The sequence below is a fragment of the Chenopodium album genome, chromosome 11 (assembly GCF_948465745.1).
Source record: "Chenopodium album chromosome 11, dcCheAlbu1.1, whole genome shotgun sequence".
Lineage (NCBI taxonomy): Eukaryota > Viridiplantae > Streptophyta > Magnoliopsida > Caryophyllales > Amaranthaceae > Chenopodium > Chenopodium album.
In genome coordinates, this window is record NC_137844.1 from 47,175,705 (window position 1) to 47,198,676 (window position 22,972).

General features: G+C 34.0%; 1 protein-coding gene across 1 annotated transcript; it reads left to right on the forward strand.

The window, feature by feature from the left end:
• The first annotated feature begins 17,418 nt into the window (after nt 1–17,418).
• Nucleotides 17,419–20,865, forward strand: LOC145567635 (zinc finger protein CONSTANS-LIKE 16-like). Its single transcript, XM_081626962.1, has 2 exons — nt 17,419–18,685; nt 20,335–20,865. Exons 1-2 carry the CDS (start codon nt 17,597–17,599, stop codon nt 20,620–20,622), a joined length of 1,377 nt encoding a protein of 458 aa, XP_081483088.1. The 5' UTR covers nt 17,419–17,596; the 3' UTR covers nt 20,623–20,865.
• Nucleotides 20,866–22,972: the final 2,107 nt, after the last annotated feature.

Consider the following 22,972-nt stretch of genomic DNA (forward strand, 5'->3'; position numbering starts at 1 on the left):
TGATTGAGTACTCGATTGCCCAACATATGTTAAACTAAATAAATTTTTAAAAATTAAAATATGTTGAATGTATATAGTTAGTAAAGTAAAAAAAAAAAAAAAAAATAGAAGGTATTGGGTGCAAACTACCGCACACAAATTATGTGTGCGACATTGCGGCAGGCTTGGTTGATATGTTTCACTTGTTGGCTGGTATGTTTTTTGGGTTGGCCGACTCAAGTTGACTAATATGTTTCTTTAGCTGGTTGATATGTATATTTTAATTGTTGGCTTATATGTTTAACTTTATTAGCTGATGTGTTTACTTTATTAACTTACCTGTTACTTTTGTTTGATGATTTCATCTTTTTGTTGGCTGACATATTTCATTTATTGGCTGATATGTTTCTTCTGTTGGCTTATATGCATCTTTTGTTGGATGATATGTTTCATATGTTGGCTGATATGTTCCTTGTGTTGACTGATACGTTTTTATTAATGTCTGATATGTCCCTAATGTTGACTGATATCAGACATCAATAGGCTGATATGTTCTTTTAATCAGCTACTATCGGTATTTTGTTGGCTTATACACATAATTAACCATTTCATCCAACAAGAACCAATTTCATGCAAGTTTGTTAAAAGTTAATGAACTTACCACCATCATAAAACAAACACTAACATGGAACAACATCATTGCTTTCTCCACCATCACCAGCAGCCTCAATTCAACCACAACCACCACCATCACCACCAGTTTTTTTTTTTTTTTTTTTTTTTTTTTTTTTTTTGAAAAATTAGGGAAATCGTAGACTCACATCCAGCCACCACAACAGCCTGCCACTGTTATAGCCAGGCCAAAGCCCAGCCACTACAGCGTCGACTGGCTGGCACAGCTAGGACGCAAGCTCCGCCACGCAACCAACAAGGCATCAGCTAGGACGTGCAACGTTTGCACCATCCAACCACCACCCTCCCCTAAACACCAGACCTTCTACCTCTGTGCACCCTGCCCAGCCACACCGCATCTTTTACCATAGCCACACCGGAGCCTAGCCGTAGCCAGGCGAAGTGCCCAACCACGCACACCGTACCAGCAGCAAACCACGTAAACCAAGCATCAAATGCAATGAAGGAGATTGCAAATGCAATTTCAATTCAATAGCAATTTCGATTCAACAACAATTTCGATTCAATCATCAATTTCGATTCAATATATAGCAATTTCGAAACAATACCCCTTTGAATTAATTATGATTGGATTAATTCAGATCATCATCGTCATCGTCGTCATCCGCCATTGCTCTCTTCATCCACCATTGTTATCGTCATCGTCATCGTCGTCTTCATTGTCTCCACCGACACCATACGAAACATACTGGGTGCGGACTGCACCTTATAGTTAGTGAATAAAAAAATATATTATTAATGTCTAACATAAATAAAATAGCGTAATTAATAACATATTACTAAAATAGACACCAAGAATGACACGTATCACTTCTTGGTGCTATTTTTTCACTATAACTTTTTATCGACTAGTTCTTTGCTCAAGCAAGGCTGGAATATTCACAAGTAAAAAATTATTAGTATAAATTACTATAAGATTGTATATAAATTTTAATATCAATTATGCTATCAAATTATTATAGATGAGATACCTTAATATAGAGTATCTCTATTTTGGAGTTTGCTTACAAATTATGAATTTAAAATTGAGTTAAAAAAATTTTTTAGTAGGAAATGAACAATAAATTTTATAAATTCACGACTACCTCATCACACAAGAGGAAAGCAAATCCATCTTACCACAAGCCATTTCCAATATAGGATTTATGCCATTTAACATATTAATCAATCCAATGTCAATTAGCTTATGAAAAAAAACAAAGAAAAATATTTTCATTTAAAATCAATTATTTCAAAAATTAACCTGGAAATTCAAATAGGATAAGGACGGCTAGCTAACACACGAATAACCCCTGACCAGGTTACCCCTGACTAGGTTATACCTAATTGACCGAGTAACCGCTGATCAAGTATCCCCACACCCACCGAGTAACCCCTGACCAACCGAGTAATCCATGACAATCCGAGTAACCTTTAACCAAGTAACCCCTGATCGAGTGAGTAACCCCTGACTGACCGAGTAACCCCTAACCAAGTAACCTCGACCATTCTTTCAAAAATGTGACTGGCTATACGATGTGGCCACATATGAAAGTTTGTGTGAAAAGATTGATCAAAGAGAGAAAAAAGTCCTTTTTTTAACTTCTAAGGACAATCTGTGAACATTTACTTATCCGTAACTTTAAAAATTTGAGATAACTCTAATTAATAGTATTTAGACAATCATACCCTCTAAATTTTTTTTACTTACTCCCTTTGGTCCTTAAGATTTGACACGTGTGACCTTTTTTACTATTCATATACTTCGTACTAACATTGACCATCAATTTGTAGTAACGTATAATAATATTAAAAATTTTATTTTTGTTAATTAATATTTAATCATGTTTATCGAAGGTCAAACTTAGTGCGACAATTGGCATGTGTGTCAAGTTTGAATGTGTCAATTATTTAGGAATGGAGGGAGTATTTGTCTTCATTAATTGCCTTTTTTTTTTAAATCTTAATAATAATTTACGAACATTTATATTAATTTTTTTCCTTATTAATATTGTGAACAACTAAAGTAATGACATAAGGTCAAACCAAATAGTTCAACGAAAATGACTAGCTATAGCATGCGCACTTCAACCATCCTAGTTTCTTATTTCCTGCAACATTTGCCATTTTGGGGTGGTTCACATTTCTTAGCTTGCAACAAACTTATTTTTTTTCCTTATTTGGAAACTTTAGTGTGTCAAAATGACCAATACATGTAGGCGTCGTTTGAAGTGCGCCTACCTTAAGCATGTTGTGAATATGCTTGGCACTCATAGGAAGGGGGAATTGACGTATACGATTAAGGACAAATAAAGTAGGAAGCCGCCAAAAAGTTTTTAAGGAACTTGTAAACCGTTCACGAATCATAAAAGGCAACCACGAATAAATGGACAACGATAGGCAACAACGATTGACCCGTGAAGGTTACACCCCATTCATAATCCATGAGATTACTAACTCCATATGGTTCGGAACCACGAAAGGGGGATCGGGGATGATGGTACGAAGTGAGTCATGGAGTCACATTCGCCCGTATTGGCCTCTACTCGATTCCTATAGTGAAAAGTATTCCCTGCGATCTCAAAGGAATGCAAACAAAGATTCAATTCGCTCCAAACTATAACTATGCTAAATTGGTTGAATATTAATGCAACATATAATTCTAAAATATTTGTGATCACTTAATTAAACAACAAGATTAAAAAGGAACCTAAGCCGGTCGTCCAAATTATCTTATTAGGCGTGATTTTCAATTACATATTCCCTTTAAACATGCAATATGGTGATCAATAAATATATAATAGAATAAAAATTAATATTGGAAGCAATTTAACAATAAATTGTTAGTCAAATCAAATATAATTAACCTAATCATGATACTAGCAATATAAAAATAAAATAAGTAATTAAAATAATTAATTACTCATATTAAGCGCTTTCCTTAAAATTGCTACATCATGAATAAATTTTTAGTAACTTCAATAAAAATATAAATCAAAAGTAGAGTTGATTTGATCCAAACCCTCAGTTAATTATACCTTTCACGCCTTGGTTTAAGGACGGAACCTCAGGTTAAGTATGGACTCTTTGGAGTGCTTAAGGAAGAAATGATGTAGATAGGAATATAAGTTTAAGGCTTAGAGTATGAGAGAGAGAAAAGAGAATGATTTTTTTGGTATAGAAGAGAGGAAGAGAGAATGATTTGGTGCCCCGAACTGTAGAAAGGAGGGGGTATTTATAGAGGAAATGAGTAGGGGATCACACGGAACCCTAGAAAAGATAAAAACCATAATTTGGGACACCGTGACACGGTCAGTGTCTGCCGCGACACGACAATGGGTGCCGTGACACGGTATAGATTACCGTGTCGCGGTGCGCAGTTTTGCCCTAAATTGATAAAACCCGTGAAAATTTTACGCGAAGAGTACGCATAAAAATCCCGTGTCATGGTACGTACCGTAACACGGCAACGGACACCGCGACGCGACATTGTCCACCGTGGCGCGGCACGTGGCGCTGTGTCATGTGTACAACCTACACAAAATTACGTCTAGATTCATAAATGCGTGAGAAAGCTCGGAAAATACACAGAAAAAGCACCGTGACACGGTGAAGAACACCGTGACATGGCAATAGGCACCGTGCCATGTCAGCTTTTGCCGTGACGCGGCATTTTAGCTACTACACGGTAATTCCAGTTTTTTTACGCGTTTTTAAAACTATGATAACTTTTGATCCGTAACTCGAAATGAGGAATATAATATATCATTGGAAAGATTATCAAGTCTACTTTCCAACCCAATTAAAATCAAGTCAAAGTTATTTTTACATTTTAATATATGGCCGTTTTAGTGAAAGGGTGTCGGTTTTGGGCCAAGTTTAGTATTTTGCTCATATCTTCTTCGTTTTAAATCAGAATTGGGCTTATGATATATTATTGGAAAGCTTATTGAAAGTCCTATCCAAAAAAATAATAATTGGATCAAAATTATAGGGCCAAAAAATCAGTTTCTCTCGGTTTTGTGATGTGGATACGAAAAGTGGAAAATAAGTTATGGTTTAGGAAAATGAGCTAGGAATTGGATTGGTTTATAAAATGTATTGGGAATGAATATGGATTTAAGCACTGCAAAGGTTAAATACTCAACCTGACCAATAATGGCGGTGAAAGGCTGTTCATCACCGGGTTTGGTTTTGGGGAGACATTTTTAGGTGTCTACAATACCCTTACTTAAAATTTCTTAACACATAATACTACACATAATTACAACCCATTATGACCCTAATCTAACTTAATTATCTGTGAAATCACACCCAAATAATCATATCTATTATCTTTCTCTCTCCTCCTCCATCTCTCATTTCATCTTCTTCATCTCTCATAATCAAGTTAATGGTTCGTCGGATTTTCTTCAGATCTGGTTGTTAGTGGCTATAGTGGGTCATCAGGGGTGTCATGTTTGCATTGGTAGTTCATCGGATTTGGTGGTTCATTATTCTTAGTGGATTTGGTGGTTTGTTGGGATTGGTGGTTTTTTGCTTTTTGGTTGGTCGTTGGTGGTTTATGTTGGGTGGGTTCGGTGATTTCGTTGGTGGGTTTGGTGGTTTCTTTGGGGGGATTTGGTGGTTTTGGTACGGTGGTGTCGATGGTTTCATTGGGTGGGTTTGTGGGTCTAGATATGGTGGTTGTGGTGGTGTTGGTCATAGGGATGGTAGTAGATCTGGACCCAACCCAGATTCGTGGATCCATATCTGTTTTTCACGGATCCGGGTCTTCAAATTTTGGACTTATAGGATCCGGGCTAGATCTGGGTCGTGCTGAAAAAGCGAATCTAGATTCGGGTCTGGCCCCTAGACCCAAACCCAGATCCATTTACCCGTTTTTTAATTTTCCTATTAAAAAAACTAAAACTGTTTGTTTCTTTATTAAAAATGTTAATGATGTTAGTAGTGATAAAGATTAGGCCTTTCAAGAGATGAATTTTGGATACTCATATCGGATACATCGTCGTTGTTTTCTCACTTGCTCATTTGTAATATCGTACTTTTTTCGTTATTTATAATTTTTATTTCAAAGTATAAGTGTACAAGTTGGTTACTTTGTGTTTTTAGATTAGTTGTAAAAGTTTAATTTAGGTTGAACTTAATAATCCCCGACGGAAGATTGAAATGCTTTTTTTTTTTTACCTAAACATTAATTTATTACAAAAAATTAGGCAAACTATATTGGACCTGGATCCGTTAAACTCGTTGGATCTGAATCCGGGTCGGATTTGGATCCTAAATACAAAAACGGATCTGGATCCAGGTCCATCCGAACCCGGTCTAGATCCGACTTGTTGCCATCCCTATTCGTGTCAATGGTTTCGTAGGGATGGAGGAGGGTGTTGGTGGTTTCGTGGGTTTGGTGGCGTGGAGCTGGGTGGTTTTGGTGGTTTCGGGGGTATTAGATCTAGTGGTTTAGTTGGTGTTGGTGGTGTCTGTGGGTTTAGCTCTGGCGGTGTCAGTGGTTTCGCAAGGGTGGGGCGGTGGTTTTGATGGTTTCGTGGGTTTGGTGGCATGAGTCTGGGTGGTGGATTGGTGGTTTTGGGTGGCGTGCGTTCGTCGGTGGTGGTTCTGGACTTTGGTTGTTTAATTGCTTTTTTAGTTGGATTAATTATTCACCCTCTCGATCTCCTCCTTAATTACATCATTTACCTGTCACTATTTTTTTTCATTAAGTATGCTTAAAAAGTTTTGACTTGGGAATCGTGCTACCCCCTTTGTTGCAAGAAATAAGAAACTGATGAGTATGAATCTTTCCCATAAGCATACAATGAAGTTAGATATTTTAATAAAGTCGCATACTTAACACATTAAAGAACCATAAGGTTGATAAAAAGGGAAGGCCTTGCCAAGAAAAATTTTGGCCCTGTTCTTTAGATCTGCTCTGCTCTGTCTTGCTCTGCTGAAATCTGCCCTACTCTACTCTGCTCTGCCCTACTTTGCTCTGTTCTTTTCTGCAGTGTGTGAAAGTCTAGCCTTGCTCTGCTCTGCTGAAATCTACTCTGCTATGTCCAAAAGCTCAAAAGAACAGGGCCTTCTAATCTTGCCCAATATTTGGAAGTAAGCATAAAATTAGCTGATTAAAGAAATCAAGATTTTGGGCTGAAATAATCGAAATCCACTGGGCTTAAACTAACATATTAAAAAATCTAAGATTTTGTACTAAAAGAAGCCTACTGGGCTTGGCGTAGTTTGTTGTATTTTCTCAAGGATGGTTTCTCAAAACGTCCTACCAATTGATGCGAGAATCGGAGATAGGAAAACTCACCGTCACCATAGGCGCTATTCGTTAATAACGGTGTGTTTGGACCAAGTCAAAACATTAGCTAAAAAATATTAGGATGTTTGGTAAAGTAGTGGTATAAGTAGATATTAGTGGTGACCTAAAAAGCTACCGAGCTAACAATTACAACTAATTTTGCGAACATGGCTATAATATGACCTCATATTTATGATGGTTTGTATACAAAATCTATCCAAGAAGCCTGTGATGGTAACTGAGTTTAAATTGCCTGATGTTCGTAGGATGCATCACTAAAGTCACTCTTTGTGTTGAACACAAGGCTGTCTGGATCGGATTGAGATCCCACATTAGATCGGTAAGTAGTGTATGATCGAATTGGTAATATCAAATTGTAAAATCTTATCAAAATTGTAAAATAGAAGTAATAAAAATGTTACTAATAGATAATTAGATACTCATATTTCAAGCAGTATGTAAATGCAAAAATCATACTTTATGACTTTATGTAGTTGGGTTGTTAACTTTAAGTTTTGACGAAAATTGTTGTTGTTACAAAATATATTCAATGTGGATGTTCATTATCATTTGTAACTCCCTAATATTATGCCATCAATTGTAACCCCTATGTAATCCCCATATGTAATTACCTCTATTGTAACCCTTACTTAAATGGAATCTTAATTTTCCATGAAGGTTACATACTTACATTATATATAATATATATCTATAGTATGGGCTAATCAAAGGATAGACAACACAATTACCATCTATATCTCTCTCTCTCTCTTATATTCTCCCTTTCCCCTTATTTTATAACACATTATCAGCACCATACTCTAAGCAAAGCTATTGCATTAGTCAGACCGATCTTACTCCGTAAATATACTAGCCAAGTAAAAAAAAAGTCCAAAGGTACTCATTTTATAACAAATCTGTTACTTATAGTTACGACTTACGAGCCCCTTTTATATATACAAAACTATAGTGTAATGTTAATTTGATATTGTGGTTCGCTTCTGACATGTATCATATGATGCTAGGAATTGTTTATATCATGATGTCATTGTCTTTGATAAAGTTTATGATTATTAGCTTCATACTTCGTATATGTCAGTAGTATATAGTGTTTACTCTTGTTATACCGCATAGGAATTGACGACTATTTTTCATGACTTTAGGTGTTTAAGCATTTAATTTTCGTTTCATAATTACTTTTCTTTTCTAATAATTCGGATTATATGATTTTAGTTTGATGACTATTTTGCTTAGACTACTAAAATGTCTTGTAAATTTGTTAAGAATTGTATAACTCATGATAGCCCCATCATATGTGATTATATCATTAACAGTAGTATTATTGTTTTCATATAGTATATGTTTATTGAATGCTATTTAATCTTGTCTTGTTATTTTGTGTAGTGAAAATGTCGAACCTTGCCAAGCTTGAATTTGTGGCCTTTGATATTACCGAAAAGAATTATTTATCATGGGTGTTAGATGCTGAAATACACATAGATGCTAAAGGGCTTGGTGAAACAATTAAGAAGGGTAATAAAGCAACACCCCAAGATAAGGCAAAGGCCATGATGTTCCTTCGCCATCACCTCCATGAAAGACTTAAAAATGAATATTTAATTGTGAAAGACCCACAAATCCTTTGGAGTAATCTAAAGGAAAGGTTTGATCACCAAAAAACAGTAATACTCCCTAGAGCTCGTTATGATTGGTTGAATATGAGATTGCAAGATTTTAAATCTGTTAGTGAATATAACTCAGCTATGTTTAAAATAACTTTTCAATTGAAATTATGTGGAGAAAATATTACTGATGCAGAATGCTTGAAAAGACATACTCCACTTTCCATGCTAATAATATTGTCCTGCAGACACAATATAGAGAAAAAGGTTTTCAAAAATATTCTGAATTAATATCTTGTCTTCTTGTGGTTGAGCAAAATAACGAGTTGTTAATGAAAAATCATGAATCACATCCTACTGGCTCTACTCCATTCCCTGAAGCGAATGTGACAACCCATAATGGGAAAGAAACTAAAAACAGAGACCATTCAAGCAGTAGTGGTCGAGGTAGAGGTCGCGGTCGCGGTCGTGGCCAATGGCGCGATCGCGGTCGTGGGCGTGGATTTAGTGGATATGGTAGAGGTCGTGGAGGTCATTTCACAAATTCATATTTCCACCAAAAGTGGGAACGTAAGGATGATAAATAGAAAAGTGAGACCAATATATGTTACTGTTGTGGAGGAAAAGGCCATTGATCTCGGGTTTGTAGAACTCCAAAGCAACTTGTTGAACTTTACTAAGAATCATTGAAGAAAGGAAAGAAAGTTGAGGCAAACCTTGTTCTTGAAGATGGTGAAGGTGATTTTGACTTTGACAATGAAAATCATTTAGAAGTTGTTGATTTTCTTATTTCCCCGGAAGGGAATAATTTTGATTTTGGCAATACAACTCATTTAGAAGTTGCTGATTTCTTCAATGCCCCGAAAGGGAATAATTAAATTATATTATTTTGTGTCAACTTTAAGTATTAGACTTTATCTAGTTATTTACTTATGTTAATTTCTATGGTTGTAATAAGGACTTTTGCTTTATAAATTTATGAACTATTTGGGTGTTTTTTTATTGATTATTTATTTATCATCTTTATTTTTATGCTTAATATTTTGACATGTATTTTATTTCGTGAAGAATATGGATACCACTCAAGTTCAGTTTGCTATGAATGGTGAAGAATTATGTCTTGCTGACAGTGTAACTACTCATACAATACTTAAAAATAAAAAATATTTCTCTCATTTGATGATGAAAAGGATTAATGTGAGTACCATATCGGGTAGTACAAATATCATTGAAGGCTCCGAAAGAGCCAACATAAAATTGCCTTGGGGAACTGAAATTAAAATAATTGATGCTTTATAATCCCCATTGTCTCAAAGAAATTTATTAAGTTTTAAGGATATTCGCAACAATGGTTATCATATTGAGACAATCATTAAAGAAAATAACGAATTCCTTCAAGTCACGAATATAACTCAAGGCACAAAACATGTTTTGGAGAAACTCCCCACATTCTCCACTGGTTTGTACTACACAAAAATCAATACTATTGAAACTCATGCTATGGTAAATCAGAAGTTTACTGATAATTTTGTTGTTTAGCATGACCGGTTAGGCCATCCCGGTTCAATAATGATGTGAAAAATAATTACGATTTCATGTGGACATTCTTTAAAGAGCCAGCAGATTCTTCATAATAATTTTTCATGTGCTGCTTGCTTAGAAGGCAAGTTGATAATTCGCCCATCACCAGCTAAAATTAATTTTGAATCAATTAGTTTTCTGGGACGTATACAAGGAGATATTTGTGGGCCCATACATACCCCATGTGGACCATTTAGATATTTTATGGTTTTAATCGATGCATCGACTAGATGGTCATATGTGTCCTTGTTATCAACTCGTAACCTGGCGTTTGCGAGATTACTTGCCCAATTGATTAAGTTACGGGCACATTTTCCAGATACTTCTATTAAGACTATTCGTTTTGATAATGCTGGTGAATTTACATCTCAAGCTTTCAATGATTATTGCATGTCCATTGGGATAAATGTTGAACATTCTGTAGCACATGTTCATACACAAAACGGTCTGGCAGAGTCATTAATTAAACGTCTTTAATTAATTGCTAGACCGTTGCTTATGAAATCTAATCTCCCAATTTCTGCATGGGGACATGCTATATTACATGCAGCAGCACTAATTCGCGTCAAGCCAACAAGTTATCACAAGTTCTCCCCATTACAATTGGTTTATGGTCAAGAACCAAATATTTCCCATCTAAGAATTTTTGGATGTGCGGTTTATGTTCCAATAGCTCCACCACAACGCTCTAAGATGGGTCCTCAAAAGAGGTTGAGAATATATGTTGGGTTTGAATCCCCGCCAATAATTAAATATCTTGAGCCTACAACAGGGGATTTATTTATAGCTCGTTTTGGAGATTGTCATTTTAATGAGTCACTTTTCCCAACATTAGGGGGAGAAAAGAGAGAGCTGGAAAAGAAAATTAAATGAAATGAATTATCATTATCCTATCTTGATCCTCGAACTAAACAATGTGAACTGGAAGTTCAAAAGGTAATTCATTTACAAAGTTTAGCAAATCAATTGCTTGACTCGTTTGCTGACCCAAAAAGAGTGACCAAGTCACATATTCCAGCTGTAAATGCTCCATTTAAAATAAATGTTCCGAAAGGACAAAATAAATTTGCTAATGAGTCTAAACCACGTCAGAAATGTGGAAAACCAATAGGTTCCAAATATAAGAATCCTCGGAAAAGAAAATGAGCAATGATTGATGATGGTCAAGTTGAGGAAACAATTTTCGACGGAACTCCAGAAGAGACTCTAGACATGATACAAGAAGAAATTCAGGTACCTGATAATGAAGAAATTTCAACAAATTATATCATGTTTGGAATTACATGGAACCGAAATCAAATCGACGTCGATGATGTTTTTGCATGCAATGTAGCATTAGATGTTATGGATAATAATGAGGATCAAGAACCAAAATCCATTAAAGAATGTAGACAAAGAAATGATTGGCCAAAATGAAAAGAAGCAATTGCAGCAGAATTAAAATCTCTTGGAAAAAGAGAAGTATTCGAATCTGTAGTCCTACACCTGTAGGTGTAAAGCCAGGGGATATAAATGGGTCTTTGTGCGAAAGAGAAAGAAAAAGGTGAAGTTGTAAGATATAAGGCACGATTAGTTCCCCAAGGATTCTCACAAAGACCCAGTATTGATTATGAGGAGACATATTCTCCTTTGGTGGATGCAACTACTTTTATATTTTTTTATTAGTCTGGAAATAAGAGAAGCACTTGACTTACACTTGATGGATGTAGTCACAGCTTATTAATATGGTCCACTGGATAATGATATTTATATGAAACTCCCAAAAGGTTTTAAGCTGCTAGAAGCAACATTTCTGTATTAAATTGAACAAATCTCTATATGGATTGAAACAATCTGGGCGTATGTGGTATAACCGTCTAAGTGAGTATCTGTTAAAAGAAGGTTATAAGAATGATCCTATTAGCCCATGTATTTTTATATAGAAATTTGGATCAGGATTTGTTATAATTGCGGTGTATGTTGATGATTTAAATATCATTGGAACTCTTGAAGAGATTTCAGTGACTGTCAATTATTTAAAGAAAGAGTTCGAAATGAAAGATTTTGGAAAAACAAAATTTTGCTTGGGGTTACAAAATAGAGCACCTAAAGAATGGAATCCTTGTGCATCAATCAACATACATAGGAAAAGTTCTTATTAAAAGATTTTCTATGGAAACAACACATCCATTGAGCAACCTATGGTTGTAAGATCACTTGATGTAGAGAAAGATCCTTTCCGACCTCGGGAAAATGATGAAGAGATTCTTGGTCTTGAAGTGCCATACCTAAGTGCAATTGGAGCACTAATGTAACTTGCAAGTCATACGCGACCCGGCATATCATTTTCAGTTAATTTATTAGCAAGGTTTAGCTCATGTCCAACCCGAAGGCATTGGAATGGGATTAAACATATACTTCGTTATCTTCAAGGTACGAAGGATATGGGTTTATTTTTCCCAAAGTTGTCAAAAGAAAATTTGATTGGTTTTGCAGATGCAGGTTATTTATCTGATCCTCATAATGGTCGATCACAAACTGGATATGTGTTCACATATGGTGGTACTGCCATTTCTTGACGTTCCATGAAACAAACCATTGCAGCTACTTCTTCCAATCATTTTGAGATTTTAGCAATTCACGAGACTAGTCGTGAATGTGTATGGTTAAGGTCGGTAATTCAACATATAAAAGAAGTTTGTGGTTTATCATCTGGGAAAGAGGCACCGACAACTCTTTATGAGGATAATGCAGCTTGTATTGCTCAACTTAAGGAAGGATACATTAAAGGTGACAGAACAAAGCACATCTTAACCAAATTTTTCTTCACTCATGATCTTCAGAAGAATGGAGATATAAAAGTTTTGCAGATTCGTTCAAGTGAGAATTTAGCAGACCTATTCACAAAGGCTCTTCCAACCGCAACATTTAAAAAGTAAGTTTATCGTATAGGATTGCGTCGTCTCAAAGATCTTTAGTGATATAATAATGAGGGGGAGTAATTGCGCGCTGCACTCTTTTTCCCTTATCCATGTTTTTTTTCCCACAAGGGTTTTCCTGATAAGGTTTTTAATGAGGCAGCATATATGCGCATTAAATCTATTTTAGATAATGCCCATCCAAGGGGGAGTGTTACAATATATATTCAATGTGGATGTTCATTATCATTTGTAACTCCCTAGTATTATGCCACCAATTGTAACCCCCATATGTAATTACCTCTATTGTAACCCCCACTTAAATCGAATCTTAATTTTCCGTAAAGGTACATACTTACACTATATATATATATATATATATATATATATATATATATATATATATATATATATATATATATATATATATATATATATATATATATATATATATATATATATATATATATATATAGTATGGGCTAATCAAAGGATCGATAGACAACACAATTACCATCTACATCTCTCTCTTTTATATTCTCCCTTTTCCCTTATTTCATAACAGTTGTTTACTTTTGGGCTCATTTTAACAAGTAAATGTTGGATCATTGACCCCTACTAATCTTACAAAATCGTGTACGATAAGATTGATCTAGCTTCTTTTTTTTCTTTTTTTTTTTGGTGTTTTGAGAGTCAGAAAAGCGGGTGATGAGAATCAATCCCAAAATCTCTTGAAACCGGGAGAAAACTCTAACCACTTGACTACTTGAGCTATCTTTCACACTCTCATAAGATTGATCTAGCTTAGCAATGCTCCAAGTGAAAACAAGATCATTGATACGATCCTAATCGATCTGGTAAAATCTTACACAATCTTGCCTGATCTTTCAACAATTCTATCTCATCTACAATTTTGCTTTCCATACTGATCATTTGTCTAAATATAGATCGGTAAGATCCTGTTCCTTCTACGACGCATGTAAAACGGAACACTGAAAAATATGACAATAGTCTTAATATACTCGAATCAAGTTCGAAATATTGTCTATTAGAACAAAGATGATTAAGTTACATATTATTGTTTCAGAATGTACTAATTCTGACAATTTATCTTCACACATGTATGTTCAATTATTGATGTTACGTACATACACATATTAGACTAACATTATCCAAACATCCACATATAGCAATTAGCCTCATCTATAAGAGATCGACATGACACATAAGCATTTTGACCAATTAGAGTTACCTAAACTCTTAAAACTCTAACACGGAGTACTAAATAATCCATATATATATACTTTATGTTATATGCTTCCAAACATAGAATCACGTTACTCTCAAGCCCTAGAGTTTTACTGAAATCACAAACCTTTTGCTTAGATTATTAGCAAATTTCCTAAAAAAAAAAAATTAAAAAAATGGATTATTAGCTAGCAAATCAAATCATTTGTCTCTCTTATTTATAATAATATTCCAAAAACAACCGTATCACAAAATCGCATTAAATCTTTCACTAGAGTTAGATTTTCTTAAAAGTAACACCTTGATGTGTCCTTAGTTGATATCAATAAACTGTTCATTGTATTGAATATAATTCTCCATCGATCGAATTCGAGGTAATTGGTAAGTCAAGGGACATATTGTGGCTTGGAGTGGATCTAAAAAACAACCACAACTTAAAGGAAAGGACATGATTCAATCAAAGATAAATGTACAAAAACAAAAATAAAAATGGGATATCAACATCCACAAAGAATAATTGAAATAAAAAAGACAAAATCAACATTAAGAGCCTAATTTTGAGGTGTCGGATGCTGGAGTTCCATGCCCTATCGTTGGAACATGACCCCATTAGCTAATCCACTTAACCAATTAGATTGCATACATTTGGATTGAGGTGCAATCCATCAACCAATCAGATCAACAGGAGACTAACTAGTGGGTCCCAAAAAGCGTAAATCGTTGTCTTTTGAAAACTAACAAATTTAGTTTGGACATACATTTATCAAATTATCATGTAATACAGGTAATTGGGATAAAGTTTAAATTTATAAGTTGTTAGTTGCGTTTTATACATGCTAAATTATAAATTTATAAGTGTATATGGGATATTATTGGGACGTAATTAAATAGTTTATCCGTTGATCTTTAAATTGTACATAATTGGATTGTTTGAATGTTATGTTTATCCATATACAACATATTGTTCGGTGATAGGATTTGAGTAGTATTTAGGTAACTTTTAGTGGTTTGACTTATTCAAATCATTACTTAGTAAAAAATATAAGTGTTTGGCAAGATAGTGATAGAAATAGTGTTTAGTGATTGGAGTACTTAGCTTTTGTGAAATGTTGAATCTTAATTTTTACCAATAGTAGACCTTTTGATCCAATGTTGCAAAATTAAGAAGATAAGAGTAAATTTTCTTAAACTCCAAATTAAATACTAATTCCTCCTTGCTATTAAGAAAGGGTGTAATCTTAAACTCAATAACTTGATGAGCATATTATCATACGCTATGGAGAAGATGCGACTCATGTGAGAGTTCATTTTTTATTTATGTTTTGCTCAATTATAACATTTCAAAATAAAATTTGATTTTTAGATTTCGAGTCTAATCCAATTCGAATTTCCATCAACTTTATACCAATCTAATCTATTTTAAAATTTAGATAATTCCAATATGATCAAATCCATAATATTAAAATTGAAATGTTTCCTCTAAAAAAAAAAAAAAAAAAAAACAAAAACAAAATTTTTCAGCATATGTTACCTCTAAAAACAAAATTGAAATGTTTCCTCTAAAAAAAAAAAAAAAAAAACAAAAACAATATTAAAATTGAAATGTTTCCTCTAAGAACAGGATGTACATCATTCACCAATGCATATGTTACATAATCAGCAACTTTTTGGTGCAGCGGGCCACACCATGCAGTAGGAGTTACTCGAGTTTTTTTGTTAGAGGTAACCTGAGTTTTTCAGTCAGGGGTTACCTGAGTTTTTCAGTCAGGGGTTACCTGAGTTTTTCAGTCAGGGGTTACTTGAGTTTTTCAATCAGGGGTGGGGTTCGGACAGGGATTACTTGAGGGGTTCGGACATGGGTTACTCGAGGAGTTCACTCGGTTATGGGTTACTCATTCAGGGGTTACTCGAGTTTCTCGGTCAGGTCGCATACAAAAAATTGTGACTCGAGTAACCCATGACTGAGAAACTCGAGTAACCCCTGATCGAAAAAATCGAGTAACCCCTGATCGAGAAAGTCAAGTAACCCCAAAAACTCGAGTAACCCCTAACCAAGAAACTCAAATAACCCCTGATCGAGAAAGTCAAGTAACCCCAAAAACTCGAGTAACCCCTAACCGAGAAACTCAAATAACCCCGGAAACTCGAGTAACCCCTGACTGAGAAACTCAAGTAATCCAGGAAAACTTGAGTAACTCTTGACCGAAAAACTCAAGTAACCCCTGACGCACGGTACAACAAGCCGCATATAAAAATTTGTGCTACATAATAGCTTTTTTTTTTTTTTTTTTTTTTTGAAAGAACTCATTATAGTTCGAAAAACTTTTGTATACACCCGATTTACACTAATATTAGTGTACATCGAGTAGTATAAAGGTAACTTTTAGCTAATTTTAGGGTAAATTTTTGCCTTTTTTGGATAACTTTAAACATAATACAACTTTTTTATATAAATAGACAACAAGAAAAGTTCTATGAAAGGTAATTTAATTACATTCAATCACTAATAATTGATTTTTAGTCCTTTAAAATGTGATTCTTTATTAATAAAGCGTAAATAATTTTTATTTGTATTGGGTTATTTTTATGCATATTGGGGCAACTTTTATTCATTTTAGGATAACTTTTGATCATTTTAGGCCATCTTTATAATGGATGTACAATAATTATTGTATCCTCGATTTATTTAAAATTTTGTGTTATAGTTTTTACTAAGGGCTTGTTCACATTTACTAAACTAAGCTGAACTGAACTAAACTGATTAGAGCTGAGCTGAACTGAACTGAACTGAATTGAAATAAATATTTTATGAAAGAGGGAAATTATGAGCTGAACTGAACTGATTGGAGCTGAATTGAACTAAACTGATTGGAGCTGGATTGAAGTGAAATGGACTGAAATTAAGCTGAAGTGAACAGACCCTAAGATACTTAAAATACCCTAAATTCCAAAAAAAATTTCATTGATGTGCCATCGCAATTCACAAAGTTTTAAACCTTACCTTGTCCACAGAGTTAAAAGATTACGACTTTTCATTCCAAACAATTTATATTTGATATATAAACGACGACACTGATTTTTGTAAAAGAAAAAAAATCAATAATTTCTCCATCACTTGTCCTTCCTTCAATATATACCAATCATAGCACACTCATTTATCGGTTGCTCCAACTCTGCTAGAAGAGGTACTACTACTGTTAGTCTGTTGTTCCAACAGACTGACTGAGTACATTCCTCTCTGTAACACTACAAGAATCCGCGCTTCTTATTCAAAACTCGAAAGCCTACTAACCATGAGTACCCATTGTAAGAAAACAGCAAATGCTGTTGGAGGAAAGACGGCACGGGCGTGCGAAAGCTGCCTTAAGAGGCGCGCTAGATGGTTCTGCGCCGCCGATGATGCTTTCCTTTGTCAGGCCTGCGACTCATCAGTCCATTCGGCTAATGAGCTCGCAAGCCGACATAATCGAGTCCGCCTTGAGTCTAAGCTAAACGCACAACCATCCCCTTCATGGCACCAGGGTTTCACGAAGAAGGCGCGAACCCCTCGAGGTAACAACAATGCTAAAACCAACAAACCTTCTTATAATAACTACGAGATGCGTGTTGTGCCGGAGGTATGTAATGAAGATGATGATGAAGGGTCTATTGAAGAAGATCGAAACGAGGCGGTGTGTAGTGTTCCGAACTTGGAGGTTAATGATCCCTTTGAAATTAAGCAGTTCAAAAATAGTAACAACAACAACAAAAGTAATGTTGTAGAAGGTGGTTTCGAAGATGATTTCAACATCTCGTTGATTGGTTTCGAAGGAGATAATAACAATGAGTGGGAAAACTATATACCGGCGGGGTTTTTACCCTCCGATAACGAGTTAGCGGAGTTTGCTGCGGATGTTGAGAGTTTGCTGGAGTACGAGGCGGCCGAGGAGGGCGTAAAAGGCGGCGACGAGGAGGCGGATGATGAGCTACAACTTTTATTCCCGGGTGTTAAAATTGAAGAAGAAGGGGATATTAGTGCTACTACTGATCATTGTTACTTTGATTGGTCAATTGATGTTGAAAGTGAAATGTTTAATTTTGACTTAAATCAAACTTATGGAAATAATAGTAATCATGATCAGTCTCAAGTTAGTGGTGTTGAAGAAGATGAGGAAGAGGATGGTAAGAAAGTGGTGGTGCCAAAGCACGAGGCGGCCGAGGTGGAGGAGGAGCTAGAGGGAAGTAAAGATGTGGAAGCTAATAATAAAAGGAGGAAAATACTATTGAGATTAAATTATGACGAGATCATCAATGCATGGGCTAGCCAAGGTTGTTTATCACCGTGGACCACCGGGCGGCGGCCGGAGTTTGAATTTGACCATCATGGTTGGCCCTATTGCATGGTAAGAATGCTTTTAATCACTTCTTGCTCTTTAGCATCATTAGGTTTAACTATTTAAGATCTATTTTTGGAAGTTTACATATATTACCCTTTTGCCTATTTTTGGAAGTCTGTCTTTTGCCCTTTTGTTTGCCCTTTTATCTACATTTGTCAGGCTTATCAATTTTCTAGTTTATATGTCTAGTGCCAATACATTTGAATTTGATTATTACCTCATTTCCTTTTAAATGAAACCATTTCGAAAGCTATCTCTAAGAGGCATTATAATTCAATTTTGAATATGTATGAAAAAATAACAATCATTAGTCCTTTTTTTTTGTTTCGTTTTGTTTTTAACAAGTCTTCATTGGATTCAAATTTTTTAATCTACATATTACATTTTTTACAATGTAAAGATACAATAAGAGTGGTTTTTACAAGACTAATACTACATATTTTGGGACAATTGTCTTGCTTTGACATTAATTTCATGATCAGATTATATTGAATTAAAAATTTATAAATCTATCCGAAATATAAAGCTAGAAATTTTTTTCTAAAAAAATAAAAAATTCAACATCGGTTTAATTTAGTTGATAGTATTTTGCAAAATCAATGGTTGAATGTTGAGCTAAATTACTTAGACTATTCATTGAGTAATCCAAATATCAAAATTCCTAACCCATGAGGTGAAATTTCACCCCTAAACTTCTACTTAACGAAAATATATATTTTTTTAATAAGCAATTTGATTTAATCAATATTCTACAAACTTGAATCTGCAATTTGATTTTGTCCGATTTTGTCAATTTAAACTTTAATTAGCAATTTGATTTTGTCATTTTAATCAAACTTTTTCTTTCTCTTTTCATGTTGATTTTTATTAGACATATGTGAACTTCTTAAAAAGTTAAACACACTTATGATTCGGTTTTGAATTCATTAAAGCCTTTTGTTTGTAGATTTGATAGCCCTAATAAACTATTGGTATCTGTTTGAACTTTATTAAGGAACTAGTTCAATTATTTATACAGAACATATAATGTACTACTTATATAAGTATATTTTTAAATATTGTTATTTAACTGTATTAAGTAATTAATTATCTTTAGAGCTAACTATTTTTTCAGCCTATTTATTACAGGTATAATATACAATTGAAAGAGACTGTAGTAGTGTAGTGATAAGTACGAGTATTTAAATTTATTCTATGTGTATTTATGTTTTATGTTTTATGTTTTAAGTATGGAGTATATGTTTAATGTTTAGTAGTTTTTTTTTTTTTTTTTTTTTGCAATATAAACTTTTTTCATGCCATATTTTAGGGTGACTCAATTCCATTTTTTGCAATATAAACTTTATCATGCCACATTTTAGGGTGACTCAATTCCACATCATTGCATTGAATACCTTGTTGAAAATATACCAATAATACCATGACTCCATGAGCATGGACCATTCAATATCTTTAGTGATTTGTACATGTGGATATTGATGTGACCAAATAGCTTATGATAATCATACATAAGACCTTAGCTTTGTTCTAGGAAGTAAGATACCCCGTATAGCTTATGCAAAAATAATATAAGAACGTACAACCTTAATTATGTTCATCCAAATTTCGTTGTTACATTACTAATATTTTAATATTCACGGGATTACTTTTGGCAGGGAGGTATGTTCCCTACCGGAGTTCCACACCTTCAAGGAGAGGGATGGATGGGAATGAGAGGAAGCGCGAATGGTGGGGACGAAGGGAGAGAAGCAAGAGTATCAAGATACAGAGAAAAGAGAAGGACAAGATTGTTTTCAAAGAAGATAAGATATGAAGTTAGGAAATTGAACGCTGAAAAGAGGCCTCGATTGAAGGGACGGTTTGTCAAGAGAACATCTCTTTCACAATCACAAGTAGTAGGAGTTGGTGTTGAACCCACTTTCCCTAATTATCACAATAAATAAAAATAGCATGTAAATTAGTCTTTGTTTAATCACTACTCCTATATATTATTGTCAAATAATCCTAAATTAATACGAAGTACTTAACAAGTTTATGAAATCTCGTGGGCATGTATGCGGTGATGCTAATGTAACGGCTCAATACTTTGCTTAGTTGTAATATAACCAATTACCAGTATGGCATGAGTGTATAATTTTTTTGCTTTTAATGAACTTTATGGACATGAGTGTCCAACTACTGTCCAAGGTCTTGTTTCAAAATATGGATTATTAGCTATACTCCGTAATATACGAAGTATACCACGGGTATACTATGTACATACTCTTTCTATCCCTTATTCTTTGTCTCAATTTCCTTTTTAGTCCGTTCTTTTAATTTGTCTCATTTTATTTTTAGATATAGAACCACACATTTACTCTCACAACCACTCTATTAACCCTACCACTTTTTTTTTTTTTTTTTTTAAACCAACCCTACCACTTTTCTCTTCATCATTTTTTTCCAACCAAAAATTAATAAAGCAACTTATCTCTATGGAGCGAAAAATAAGGGACGAAGGGCATGAAGCGAGTAGTTTTTTAATGGATTGACAATGTTAGTTTTTGTATGCAGTGAACTTTAAGCATGGTGTTGATGTTAAAGATAGTCGAATTTATTATATGCTAGTTGTTGGCTTTTGATGCTAAAAGTATCTATAATGCATTTTTCTATTTTTTTTCCCCCTTGAATTTTGAACATCTTCAAGGTTAATTGGTTTTTATTTTGTTGGATAGTTAGTATTCAAGCTTCATTTGATTGTAATAGTTCAACCATAGTTGCCAAGAGGTTGGGAGATTGAGAATCATTCGAAGGCTACCTTATCTAATTTTGTTGTAACATTGTGTGCATGAGACATGTGACATCTTATGTGGAAGACGGGTCACTATAAGTGGAGGGAACCACATGGTGGGTACTTGAGAGTGACACAATTATCTTCTAATAATATGATAGTAAAATATCCTTATATTGTGACTATAAACTAGAAATTAAATACGGAGTATTTTTGGACTATGAAGATTGATCGTTTGACACTGGACACTAGACACTTGCACTAACAATTTGCCCACTAAAACAAACTCAAACATTTGCTAAAAAGAATTGATGATCAAAACTAGGACATTTCTTATTCCTAATTGTATTGATGATATATACTTGGTGAGTAAAACGTATCAACCCTTCTTGACCAAAAAGACTATGAATATGCTAACTAAAAAAAATATATATATTGTTTAGCTAGCAAATTAATAATGCTGAATGGCATTTTGTAGTGGTCCTAGTGTCATTGAAAATATAGAACCAATATCTCTAATACAGTTGTAAAAGACACATCCAACTAACCATTTGGTAGATTTAGAAATGCATCAATTGCAACGTAGAGGCCTTCAATAATGAGCATCGATTGTGGAAAGTCAAAACATGTCAACTTTATGAGAATGCTTGTAAAATTCAATAATGTTGAGTAACTTGAAATCATGGTATTCAGTGCTTATATGATGTGATATCTGGCTAAGGACAACTAGAGTTCCATGTAGAAAAAGTTCAATATTCATCGATCTTTTTGTGTGTCCTTCGATAAAAAAAGAATTGTGTGAAAGTCTTTTCAAAAACCACTCGCTCACATAATTATAAGTGTTAAATATGTTTCAATATAATATATATACTCAAATATTATATGTATATAAAAGACGCATCTCTTAATTATCTAATGGTTTCCAATCTTGTACTAATGTACTATGTAACTTATTCCCTTAAATTTATGGGATTTTTTATGCATCACAAAAGCATGTGATTTATTGTCTTTTAATCGTTTTTTTTATATTATCTTATGCCTTTTCATCAATAAGTGTCTGACCGTCCGAATGAGACTATATTTTTTGCATGTATTTTTTTAAATATATTTTCTCGCGTTTTTTAATTTTTAATTTGGATATTTGTATGTCCACTTCCATTGGGCAATTTAGATTACTTTTAACATAGTACTTATTTAAATTTGGAAAAATTTAGTTTAAATAATTTCAATTGTAAGCGATTTTCTTTTAATAATCTAAATTCTGAATATTCCTAAATAATCCAAACTTTCAACCGCATTTTCGTTTTTACTATTACTATTACTATTACTATTATTATTATTATTAAGCAAAATCTTTGTCTTTGTACAAGATTTGATCTCATAAGAGTCATAACCTCCAATTTATACTTAAAGATTTAACCTCTAAACCATTCAAACATTAATGTCATTTTCTTAATGTAAAATATACTAACAATACATTCATCACCCGAGTCTAAAAACTAATTACTTCATATAACTTAAAA